The 13506-nt window shown below is 36.3% G+C and overlaps 1 protein-coding gene across 4 annotated transcripts in view; it reads right to left on the bottom strand.

The window, feature by feature from the left end:
- Positions 1-13165, bottom strand: part of PALLD (palladin, cytoskeletal associated protein) — a 198928-nt gene extending 185763 nt beyond the window's left edge. For 2 of the 4 annotated variants that reach the window (XM_074147949.1, XM_074147948.1), the window contains exon 1: positions 12120-13165. In XM_074147949.1, the coding sequence (XP_074004050.1) occupies positions 12120-13165 (1046 nt within the window). The remainder of the gene's footprint in view (positions 1-12119) is intronic. The other 2 variants (XM_074147951.1, XM_074147950.1) reach the window with 1 other exon arrangement.
- Positions 13166-13506: the final 341 nt, after the last annotated feature.

The raw sequence follows: 13506 nt of genomic DNA, 5'->3' as shown, positions 1-13506 counted from the left end.
AATTATCTAGTTGAATTATTCCTCCTGATTTATTTCATCAAATAGCATCTCTTCTCCACCCAGATTACCTAGGTGTATATTTACGAAGTCTGCTCATTTCTTGATTTACAGAAACCTGTAATATGGATATTGATTCAAGTTTTCAACACTTAAGCGAGTTCCTTACTGCTTCAGTTGTTTGCAATTTTTTACTATTCCTGCTGATCAGTTCTTTTTATGAGTTGCCTCAGACAAGGCAACCGATAGGGACACAAAAAAGCAATTAAGACCATTTCTTACATTAACACATGGAAAAGTTTTTTAGAAGACAAAAGCTAAAAAACACTTAAGTGTCTAAGGGGATAACACCTCGGTGAAGGTTTATTCTGTGCGAAGCTAAACTTCCAAATTCTGTTCATTTTGCTATCTCCTCACCACATAACTGTTGATCGTTTCTCAATATCCGAAAGCATAAAAAAAAAAAAAAGTATCTTTTAATCTTTTTTTTCCTAAAGCACACAGAATGTGAGAACTTATGACAATATAAAATGTTTTGTGAATAAGTAACATGGCAAGACACTATTATAATGCCTTGGATATAAACAAAATAGCTGTTCTGCCTATAATGCATCTGCAGAGGTTTTGTGCAGTTCTGCCTAAAGCAGGAACAACGGGCTGTTTTTATCATTATGTCCTATGAACATCTCTCCCACATACCCTAAAGTTACCCAGAATTTCCATTAATTTCTTTCTTTCTACGAGCCTCACTATTGATCAGAGTGATGGGTTTCACTGAAGGGCAGATTTTCAGAGAGTTCACAGAAATAACAGGTCTATTTGCTGCTGTTGCACACCCACATCAAAAATGTGAGCACAATTGTGCAAGATATAAAAATAAAGCACTGCTAATTCCTTAACTTGCCTGCTCTCTTTACATCTCTGTACTCAGGGAAGGAAATACAGATATTATGGGAAGGACTTACTCTCTTATTTTCATATGTGACAGGGAGTAGGCAGGCAAGGGAATTTCTTACTCCTTCCTTTACCTTTGTATGGTCTTAAAGGGCAAGCCGAGGGTCTATTAAATGATCCATGTTTACAGTCCACTTAAGAGAGCCATATGAAACTGTAACACTTGTTAGAAAGAACTCACTTTCCAGATGGGTTCTAGAACTAATAAAAGCAGCTCAATATTCACTGCTGTTTAACAATGTTTCTTCTATGTTTGGTCTGTTATAAGCTTTTAGTTCACAGCCTTCTCTACCTCCCTCAAAGTCCCATCAGCTCTAATTGCAGGAACTGAAGTCTAACGTTTTCAGTCATCAGCTATGAATGTTTGCGTAGAAGTCCTATTTGTTCAATTTCATCATCCAGATCTCTAAAGTTAGCTTTCACATTGTCAAGAAAGCATTTAGAGAGCATATTTCATAAATGACAAAGTTTTTTATTAAGAAAGAATTTTTAAAGCATCAAGTTTCAAAGTGATAATTGTATTTACTTAATTTATATTTATAAAGCAACATATTGCATCTTACAAAGGTATGTCCTGTTTAAGTAACATTATTAAACTGCTGTAATTACCCTTAAGAAACTTAAACAATCCAAGATGTGGTATTGCCTTTAGGCAAATGAGCAAACATGTCAAAGAATATTACGCCTATTTTAAATAGGATTTGGAATAGCACTGCATACCTGTTGAACATTGATAAGTAATCATGCCAGAATTACTGACTCCAAGCACTTCTCTCTATGAAAAGCCTCACTACTCTGCTTCTCTTCAAATTTCAGTGCAAATAAAATAGCCCACTCCTAAAACATGAGAGTTCATTCCCACCTCTGTTCTACTTAGCCTCTAGATTTAATTTTAACTTTCATAGATCGGTACTTTCAATTAGTCTATGACAAGCAGATTGGTAATGTATTTCATCACTGCCAGACTTTTTGGCTGTTTATGCTGTGCACAATACTGGAAAGGCCCAGAGACAGTATATAAGATTTATACAAATAAATGCTGTAATATGAAGTAAAAGCAGCCTCTTGGAATACTGCCTTTGGCCCTGCTTCAGCACCACTTTTTTTGGAAATCTGTATTTTAAAACTACTTCAATTAAGCTTAGTTTTTAAATTAAAAATGTTTAACATGGACAAAGCTAGTGTAGTGAAAGAGCTTTCTGAAGACATGTGGTGCCCTGTTATTTTAGGGTTCATCCAAGTCTCATTCAATTCTTATGTAAATAAAAGGCACAAGTTCTTTTTACATATTTTTTCATTATGAAGATAGCAATACCATTTTTCTTATTTTAGAAGAGTAATTTTTATTAACTTACTTTTAAGCTTTTCACATTAGCCATCAAGCATAGGATCAGTTTAAAATGTACTTTGATAACATTTTCATCTAATCTTTGAGTCTTTTTAGAAATTGTTAATACATTATTTATTTATGGAGCATTAGCAAGGAACTTTAGATCTGCATTTTTTCACTGAAAGGCAGACAGAGTAGAACAAAAGAATAAAGAAGTGAACTGAGATACTTTTAAACTTGCAGTAATGTAATCAGAAGTACACCAAGGCAGAGTCATTGGCATTCACAGATAGAGGAAAAATAAAGTAACTGTGCTGGAATTCTCTTCCTAATTCCAGTTTAAAAGAGCAGCCCTAGTTTCAACAACCGTCCCATTGTTTTTACAATTCCCTCTTATAACACCCATCTTCATGCATCTAACAGGCTTTATTCTTCCTATTCTCAGGATGGAAAACCAAAAAAAGTATGGAATTTTCTAAAACAACAACTAAAGAAGGTATTTCAGCTTAAACTTTCAGCTAAACTTACAGCTCTGAAGAAAGAGGGCCTGGAGATGCACAGGCCCTGTATCACAAAGGTAAGGAAATGCATACATCATGTAGTCAAACCTATTCTACAGGGCAAGAAAGAAATGAAATGTAAGAATAACCTCAGTGCCCAGGATCTGTAGATCCTCCTTGGGGCTTTTACAAAAACAAACAAGCAAAGAGTCCGTGTTCCCCCCAGCCACCCTCCCTCCCCAACCATACATTCTTGATTTTAGATCTTTCAGTTTTCCTTTTGTAGCATCAATGGACTTCTCAGTCTAATTCTCTAACAATCCGTTTATTTTATAAGATTTTCATAAATTATCCCATTATCACAATCTGGACTTTGTAAAGATCATTTCACCTAGGAAAGAGCCTGGCTCTCCAGATACCCATTTTAAATACTGTACTCTATGATTTTAGCCAATAAAGCAAAAAAAAAAAAAAAGAAAAAAGAAAGAACATTTGGTTATCATATACTGCAAGAGTCTCCTAAGTGCTGTTCTCAAGAAGCATGATGACAAATAATAAAGAATCCTCTTTCCAATATCCCTATGGTTCTAAGGTAAAAGTATTACTTACAAGTTAAGAAAACTGATGCACTGCTAGCATTTCTCAGATATCCCACAGTATTTTTTAAAGCAGATGGGTACATCATCTAAATAGGCCTTAGCTCCACTGTGTGTTTTGCCCCAGATGCAGAAAATCCTAACAGTGTGGACTTTCATTGCCACAAAATGAATGGAGAGTGGAAAAGAAAAGATTTGAAAGATGCATGTTGTCTGCCTAAAACCCGCAGGCCACAAATGACTACGGGCAGTCACTGCAATAGCTTAACCATTTGCACTAGGGTATAAACCCTCGCTTCCCTGAAAAAGCCCTCTAGTCCAGAGCCCTGTTCTAAGGCAAACAGAATTAAGAAGCAGTTTCACAAGACACTGAGGTGACTTTCAACATTACATTCCAGATCTGTTCCAAAGGGAACTGAAACTCCATGATGCCTGGAGATGGATAGGCCTTATCTCCAATTAGCGAAAGCAAACAAACAAAAGACATAAGAATGGCATAGCATGGTAAATGACGACAAAAAAAAAAAAAAAAAAAGGCAAGAGAAAGAAGAGATTCTTGATATGAGGAGGAGTAAGAAAAGATATCTTTGTGAAAGGAAAATATTGAGGATGGTGACATATCGTTTTCATATCTATAGATGTTATATCTTCATTTGAATGCAAATAAAATACTAAATGACAACACATCATTGTTAAGCAGATTTCTGAAATGAATGTATTACCAGATTAAAACAGCTAACATCATTTTTCTATTTACACTCCGCAATACTACACATGCTGTTTATACTTTCAGATGATATTCAATGCTCCATACACAGAAAAAATTCCAAATCTGCAAAGACAACATTTTTGACCCGAGGAGCTCCTCAGGTACAAGAATCCTCCTCCATTCTTAACAAGTACTCTCTCTTTGCAGAAGACTAGTAAGAAAACAAATCAGTGGGATTCTACTCTGAAATGATTAGTAGAAGACTATTGTAGATTCATGTATGTTTACTGGACAAAACACTTTAATAAAGAAAACCAATCAGACTATGGGGAGAATGTGAGAAAAATGTTTATTCTGGGGAGCAATTTAACAACTAACTCCATAAACTATCTCCCCTAGGAAATAAATATAAAATATTCTGGAAACACTTCTTGTTTACAAAAGGCTGCATAATGAAAAAGAATTAATCACACTGTTCTAAACATTAATAAACAATGTAACAACACTGTGAATCAATGGAATGGAAACTATTGTATAAACTAGGGAAGTGGTTTAGATCAATTCTTACTGTGAAATATTGCATTGGTAAAAAACTGAAGTAAAACCACCACAAATACACAAAATAAAGAGGAAATCCAGTAGACCAACAGACCAAAGGAAAACGTGAAACCTGAGAGAATTACTGTGCTTAAGGGCTGGTAAAATACTCTGAATATGAATTAATGGGAGTTAAAATGAAAAATGTCACTTCATCTTAAATCTATCAATACCTGAATAAAAGCTATTAGACACCTACCAAAGTAAGCAGGCCTCTGATAAAGCTGTAAGATTATTAGAGTATCTGGAGTAATCCACCAGGAGATGGGTGTGTTAAAAGAAAAAAAAGAAAAAAAAAGGGGAGAGGCACTTTCCTATAGTTACAGTATTAGTAATGAATTTTGACAAGTTCAAATGACAATTCTCAATAATAAAAATTGCAAAAATTCAAAAATAAACTATTTGTATGTCAATTCTTTCTCTGGAACAAAGCAGTACTTCAGTTTCTTCAACAGAATTGTTGCCTATTTCTATCCTCTCCCAAAAACTAGTGAGCTTCATTTTAAAGCACACATATAGGAAATAACGTGAGAATCACATTAAACCTCAATAAAATATTTTATTTTTACTGCATAAGAATAATAGATGTGGCTGTTATATGTATATATGTATAGATAGGCTATTCTTGTGACTTTCAAGTCACAAGAGCCCCCTCCTGCCATGTAGAGCACACACTAATCCTTTTAATCTTTTATAAAGTATTTCTGCAATCACTGTAGCTACCATAATCCTTATAGTCTAGGAAAGTCTTTTGTTGAGACACATTAAGCACTGCATTGTTCAGAAGCAAGTTTAGTTCTTGGGCCTTTCCTCAGTCTTGGACTAGCAAACAAGAATTCAGTTAACAAATACTTCAAACAAGTTCATCATAAAATAGCTCCACTAAAGTTTCCATCTTGAATAACATAACTATGTATTTAAGCTTCTGAAAATATTTGAAAAGCAGGACCTGAACCACCCAGTTCTAAACTCTAACCTGAATAGTTAAGATTTTACAAATGGAAAAGTAACAGTTCTGAAGACGACTATCAAAGAGCTTATACAAAAAAAGTGAGGAATGCACCCAAGAAACAGACTTTTTTGAACTAAGGATACTTAGGATTTTCAAGTATGTTCCATTAACACATATACATAAATAGCTACTCATGCTTCATAAAAAATAAGTAGTATTAAAGCCTTGCCATTATAGAACTAGTAGAACACCTGTATCTCCCACCAAGGCACTGGTGTTTCATTACGACTACAAAATTTATACAATAAGACTTTAAGAAACAAAACTAAATGCTACCTCTAAACCAGTTTTCTTATCTGAAATCAAGCCTAGCAAAGCAGCAGAAACTACATTTGTGACACCCTTTACATTCCCAAGACTTAAAAATTTACCAACTGCTGTCTAGGTAGTTCAGTCACTGTTGTCCTGTACATCTGGACTTCCACCCAGCTGTGTAGATTTTTGTTAAGCATTACTTAATCTGTCGTCCAATGTTCTTTGCAGCTGTGCCTGATAGGAAGACTATAGTGGAGACATAGTTTATTGCATATTCTTAGACTTCAAAGCTTTTAAAGGCTGTAAAACTGGGTAAGTTTTGTGAAGTTGTAGAAATCAAGGTAGTTTGGGTTTTATTATATATTTAAGTGTTGTACTTTGCATTTGTTTCTGCATTTTCTAAGAACAGTTCTGGATTACATGCAAGTAATGTTTCTAGGTGGGGGTTTTGGGTACTTGTTACAGTGAGATTTAGATAAACAATACTTAAGAGAAGAAAAGGGTTATAATGAGAGCAAATAGACTCCTTAAGGTGAAGAAGCCCTGCTCTTGCCATGTTTTATGTGGAAAGTATGTAAGTTTTTTTTTTAATTTTTTAAATTTTTTTTTATTTTGCTGTTGAAGAAAGAAGAGAATATACTTTGCACAAAACATTTCAATATCTGTTGTGCTACAGAATCTGTGTGAATATCTGTAAATAATTTAACCCTAGCTTACAGCTCAGCACAGACCTCAGAAGTAATTAAATACTCAGGTAGTGAGAGAAATGCTGAAAAGCTATAAGTCACTTGCAACAGGATTTGCTTTAGCTAGCTCAGTGCTAACTTGGGTATTTTAAGTACTGCACTGCTGATGCACTTTGAAGGAGAGCTACTGACTGATACAATGGTTTTGAGAGTAATATAGAAATTTTCTGTTTCAACTTACATTTCATATGCTTTAGACCTTCTTTAGAAAACAGGCATCCTAGAACTTCTCAAACTTCTCAATACTTTGCTAGGTCTTAGGTCAGAATCTGGGTTGTTCAGCAATGTTAAAATTGTTCTGACCACTGAGAAAATCTTCATTGTTAGATATCTAATTTCCTGCTGGTAGAACTAGTAGGTTAGGTGTTGAATTTTGAGGAAATGTAGTGGTTCTTGAAATTTAACTATTTTCTTTTGGGATTCAACTCTAGACATTCTAGTTACAAGTTCTGTCAAAGTTTACTTATTTTACTCTTGCAAAACAAAGCTACTTTGGTCAAGTTTTGTCACTCAAACTATGATACTTACTGTTTTTACTTTCTGTATGATAGAGCTATGAACGTTCAAGGAACTTAAAATTTAAGAGGCTTTCCTAGTCCCATAGCACTCAAATATACACCTTGTTCTTACACTACATTTGATAGTTTCTTTACTTATAATAATATTCTGCAACCTTGTTTTCCTTAGCCTTATAAGAATGGTAGCAGGTTAAGGCAGGATTCTAGCTCAACTTTGGACAGGTTGAGGACTTTGGATACTTCAGCACTAAAAAAGTTATGAAAAGGGAAGAAAGCCAATTATAAAGATTATCAGGATCCAGAATAAAACGTGATGCGTAGAAAAACAATAAGATGCTATAAGGTCAGAAATAGCTAAGTAGTTTCTTTTGAAGGCCTTTTGCTCTGCTGTATATCACTTGGATGAACTCATGCCCACCAGTGCTTGATACTGCTTCAATATCAGCTGTGCTCATTACTAGGCTGAAAAACTTCTTGGGTGCTGGGAAAAATAACAGTTTAGTCAGTGCTTTTCATGTCACCATTAAACTATTGTTATTTCATCATCACTTAGGAACTATGGCTTCTGGTTATTTTCTTCCCAGCTGAGACAAAAAAATGAAAATCTCAATTGCTTGCTACTTTTATCACACTTAACAAATAGAGTTCCAAAAATATTATTTCCTGTGGCTATATTATTGAAACTGGCTTTTCTGGGAAAAATCAGAGCAAATGAAGCCTGATTTCTGCAGATTTTATTGCTATGTGCAAATGTACAGACTGCGGTAATCGTGGCTCATAGCCCTATCTGCATCTCCTATTCAGGAAGTTTTACATGTGCTAAGTAGCCTTCTCTTTGCCTCGCAGACCAGGTAACTCTTCAACCTGTTCTATAGGGGTTTTTTGGCAATAACATTAATATCCATTTCTACCTTCTACCTGTTCAGCAGGTAGAAGTTTTCACTAAACTTTTAATATCTTTTACACCTTTTTCCCCTCTGGCCAGTTTCCTCGGAAAACTGTAGGTATTTAAATCTTCCCAATTCTTACATGATTATGCTCCAAAGATTTTTTTAAAGGTATTACAAATCAGAAATTCAGTCTAATGAAACAGTTGTCTAAGTACAGTGCTTTAGAAAACTAGATTCCTTTTATTACCAAAATAGGAGAGAATGGTCAACACGTACTGTATCATTGTTGTTTTGCTATTTTTTAAAAGCTATATAAAACTCATATTTTCAGAAATATTCCTGAAAGTGGCATAAACAGCAAGCATTCTTCACTTGCTCTGCAGTACATCAGTGGTTTTAAATAGGCTTATCTTTTTCCACTGCAGTGTATTAGCTACTTACTGGATATTCAGGATATACCATAAAACTCCCTTTCAGCTCCATAAAGAGGGGAAGTGATGTGCATAGGTGATATTTTGTAACTGTTTAGAAGTTCCCAATAACATTATTATAGTCTGGCATCCACTACAAAATTTTCTGATTTTCTGAATGCTTGCTTATCTTCTAAAGGCAAAAACCCCTCTCCTTGCCCCAAGATTCAGAGATAGGACTTTGGAGTCTTACCCAAACAGCATGCAAGTATTTGCCATGTCCTCACCCGGTTAGCAACAGCCTCTTAACCACTCACCCGGTAGTAACAGTCTCTTAACCACTGAGTAAGTCTTGGATTCTGTTTTATGTGCTCCTCAACAGCGCTCAACAGCTAAAGGGCTCTATGCCTCCCCCGTGGGCAGCTGGGCCCTCAGAAGAAATCCAGCCTGCGAGAACCCTGGCCGTGCTGTGTGCGAGTGACCTCTTCAGCCAAGGCAGCGTTATTACAGAAAGGTCATGGTGCAAAATTGTATTGACTTCCAAAATGAACAGTTTTTGAGGTAAAGCTGCCATTTTTTTACTCTCTTGAAGGTCCACAATAAAATGGAGACTAAGGGGGAAATGTACTATTAGTGGAAGCTTTGGAAAATTAAGGTTTTTTAGTAAGTAATATGTTTTCTTTAAGTATATTCACAAATTTGTGTGCTGTTTCCAGATGGAGAATTATTAATAATTATTAAGTAAAAAAAATTCGAGTGTGGACCACACAAGTGTATTAAATTGACTGTCAAGGAGCTTTGTAAGAGACTGAGAAGTTGGGCGTAAAGCATATTTGCTGCGATTCAGTAATGGTTGTATCTGCAGACTATCAACATAGCACAATCATGGATTTCAAAAAGGGAAATAACCCAAAAGTTCCAAATTAATTTATATTGATGAGATTACTTAGAAGTACATTTGATTTTAAAATAATCTACTATTTTGTCAGCAGTGTTTCTCATAACTCATTCTGCTGAGTGATTAAGATTTGCCTTCTCACTTTATGATTCTGCAAGTGTTAAGATTCAGAAAAGCAGTTTACATTAAAGAACATAATGCTTTTTTTCTTGTAAACATCTTGATATTAGCAGTCTCTGAAATGAATACAACAATGATGTAAAAGACCTAAGCAAAAAAAGCTCCACAGCTTGTACACAACTTCTTAGTTCAATTCATTTTTATGTACAATTCTGGAGTCATAACACTGAAGTAAAGACTGATGTTCTGCCAGATAAAATAAGAGCAACAAGGTACGGAAACATTACAACAATGTATCTTTGCTATTAAAACACTACAACTTCATTGCTGCTGTCAAACTCACCTAAACTGTCTGTGCTGTATTTCATAACAGAAATCGACAACTTCTAATCAGTTCTGAACAGAACCGTAGTTGTACTAATGGCAGAGAATACAGAGTATGCGAGTCTCATGGCACCAGGGAGGTTATTTTGCCATGTTGTGAAAGTAAATGCCTGTTGACTCGAGGCTCTGTATAGTGGATGTTTAGCAATTCTGGTTTTAGAGATCCTCCATGCCTATGTGCCGCTCATTCTAAGATAATTTTCACCCCACAGAATAGATCTTGTAACTCAGTAGGACAGAAGTATATGTTAAAGCCTAATAGCCCGATAGTGGTAAAAACAATCGAGACAACAGAAACACTGTTTCATTCTCGTGAAACAGTATTGTCTACAGACTGACTCTCAATACCTTAATAGTCTTATTAATTACTTGATAAGTAGTACCCTATTAAAAAAAAAGCAACTTGTATCTCTTGCTTTCTTAGCAAGAAACTTTGTAAGAAAGTTTGCTGTTCAAGTTATGTAAGTATGGATGTTTTCAAAATTCAAAAACTGGGAAAACTAAGTTCCTTTCAGGCAACATATATATCTCGGTGAATTCTCACCTATAAGAAAGACATTTTAGGTATTTTTCTTCCAATTGCATTACCTGTGGATATGAGAGAGCAACTCTTCTTCTGTGTGCCATCCATTGGCACGGAGATGGGGGAATGGGTGGGATTCACCTCGCCTATTATAACAAGCTAAGAATGAAGTGTTTAGTCTGAAGTATTTGCCTTAAGTGCTTGCCAGTCACTCTTGCCAGATGCGCTTCTCTCTTGTGACTGCAGATGGAGTCTAGGGTGACTTGGTCAGATAAAATAGCTAACCTAAAGATAGGTAAAATTAGGTGAAAAGGTCTTTAGTATTAATTAATATATTTTTTTTTCCTTAAGGGTGGCCTCTCTGTCTTGCTACAACTCTATTTTACAACTCAAAAGTATGTGACAGTACACTAGCTGTCATATGACCTAACCCAACAACAATGAAAGAATTACTCAAGTTAACAGCTTGTTATGCCCTAGTGTCCACATCAGTACCACTGACAGGCTGCAATATCCTGGTGAGGGGGAAGGAAGGATCTAAGAGAAGAAACCTATCCATGTGACTATCCACAAGCAATCAGGGTAACTTAATGCAAAATATTAGTAGTTTCAAAGTGTTGAAAGGCTTCACAGCAAAAATACGAGGAAATTTAAAGCACATCCACTGTTACAGGAAAGTGACTGCTATGTTCCTTTAAGGAAATTTTGATAACTTTAAAAGAATTATGTAGTCTTCTATGTAGCTAAAGAACCTTACAGAAGTTCTGAATAGGCAACTACAAATTCTATCCTGTCCAAACAGGACTTTTTGGAGAAAATTTTCCTTTGAGAATATCAATTATGCTCAGTTGACTTTAAACCAAAATAGGTTGTGAGGAACTATTAAACTAGAGGTATAATCTACCTCTGTATGTGTTAATCAATCATATTAGCATTAAGGCTCACACCTGTGAAGTGACAAACACTATGCAGTGCTGGTTGACCTTAATTTCTATTAGCTTTTGAAGGAAAGGAAGACAGTGGAAATTATTATGAGTTACCCGACCCTTATGAATGTAGCTTTCATAGCTGTTACAAGTACATGTTAATGAAGAAGCTAAAACAAACTTACACAGAAGTTACTTTCATTTTTTTTCATTGAACAAAAGCAAATGTACATAAATTTCACTACAAGTATCCAAAGAAGTTTTGAAATGGGGCCTATCTTAATGTCTTCTGGAAATGTCTTACACAAGAGGATATTTGGTAGAATTAGGTTATCTCGTAGTATGGACCCCAAATCCCATTGGTATGAGGCATGGAGACATTCTAATTAATTGACAGTAAAAACTGTATTAACTGCCTGATACATGCTCTTCAGGGGCAAATTGTGAATTCTTTCACCTAGATTAATGAGATAACAGTCACACAGAATGTTAGTAGAGCCAATTCTGTTTCTAATTTTGCCACGTGGCTCTTCAATCAAGTAGAACTCCATTTCCCAAGCAGAAAACAATGAAACACTCTAAGAGAAGTAAAGAGATCAGAATCTGTTATCCCATGTGCTTATTAACCACTGTATGATCCACTGTTCTTATTTGACTACCTCTAAGCAGGTTCACTGTGATACCTATCCTTAGGTATCTTTCACAATCGGAAGATGAAGACACCTAGCAACTTAGCTAAAAGGCATGCACCTACCTGACATCAGGGACTGGGTTGCCAGCAACTCTGCATTCCAGCAATACTTTGTTTCCTTCAGCAACTTCCTGGCTCCTGAGCTTCTGAGTGAACTGAGGTGGTGAAGATTCATTCTCTTCTATGTTGATGAAGGGGTGGCAAAGGACCATTTTGCTCTGAGTGATGCTTTCCCTTTCAGAAAAGTGTTCTCCATTCAGATGAACCCCAGGTAATTTTGTCTCAGGCTCAGTCTCTTGATGTGGCCTGTCAAACTCCTGGTTCACTAAGGTACTTCCAGCTGGTTGTTTCTTTTTAGGAGACAGGTATCCACTGTCTGGAGAAGAAGAATCCCCATCAGGACTTCGGCCTCTTGTCTTTGCTGCCTGTCTAAATATAGATGACAATTCCTCTATGAATGTGGCAGCTTTGTCACACAGCTTGTTCCTGAAAGGAGCTTCTCCATGGGATGCCAATTCAGACTTTGGGCTTGTCTTAGGCACACCTGAACCATCTTTCTCCAAATGTCTCAGGCTTCTAACAAAGCTGGGACTAGCAGTTAGCAACGGTGAGGTGCTTGCCTGCTTCCTGGAAACTGTGACAAAACTACTTGGTGTTTGAGGTGTTGTGGATTGCCCCTTCTGATTCCCTGGGAGAACATGACTTGCAGCAGATGAAGTCAGACTGCTTGCTTGAGGCCACTGTAAAGCATCTTGCTCGTGCAGTTTGGTGTCTCTGAAAGAAGGATTTTCTGAAGTGCTAGAAGGAGTGGTGTTGAAATAATGAGTCAAGTCTGGTGCTGCATTCTGATCCTCCTTCATGGAATTGGCAATGGCTTCCCGAGCTATGTCAAGGCTCTTACAAATCTCCTCCTGGGTAAGGAAGGCAGAAAGTTCATTTGAAAATTCCCCATTCTGTATGTCTGGTAGGGAATCATAGAAAAAGTCATGGTAGGATGAAGCTTCTGACATATTTTCAGGATATCCCTTACTGGTGCCTCTGTCTGCCCAGTAAGCCTCCTTCAGCATTAAAGAAAGAGGCAATGCCTGGCCACAGCTTCTGTCTTGCATCCTGGAAGACAAAAATACAATTCCTTAAGAAAAAAAAGAAAACGGGTCTGCTAAAAAAACCCCTTTTATATCCTAGTTCCCATAAGCTAGACACAAAACTGGGAGTAGAGCAGAACCCAACAGTGCGTGAAATATTTACCATAGAACTTGGTTTCTGTTAGAACGGTCCAGGGCTGCAAATGGTCTAGGTGAAAATGAGAGCAGTTAGGAGTCATTTTTCTCATGAGTCTTCCTTCAGAACTATGAAGACATCCTTTGTCTGTACATTGCCTAGCACAAGCTCAATTCCACTGGAGCACTATGAGTGATTTTTTTATTTCATATCTGATTTTTTTATTTCA

The sequence above is a fragment of the Numenius arquata genome, chromosome 5, assembly GCF_964106895.1.
Source record: "Numenius arquata chromosome 5, bNumArq3.hap1.1, whole genome shotgun sequence".
Classification (NCBI taxonomy): domain Eukaryota; kingdom Metazoa; phylum Chordata; class Aves; order Charadriiformes; family Scolopacidae; genus Numenius; species Numenius arquata.
The sequence above is the reverse complement of the archived record's forward strand: the minus strand, read 5'-3'. Positions and strand labels throughout refer to the sequence as shown.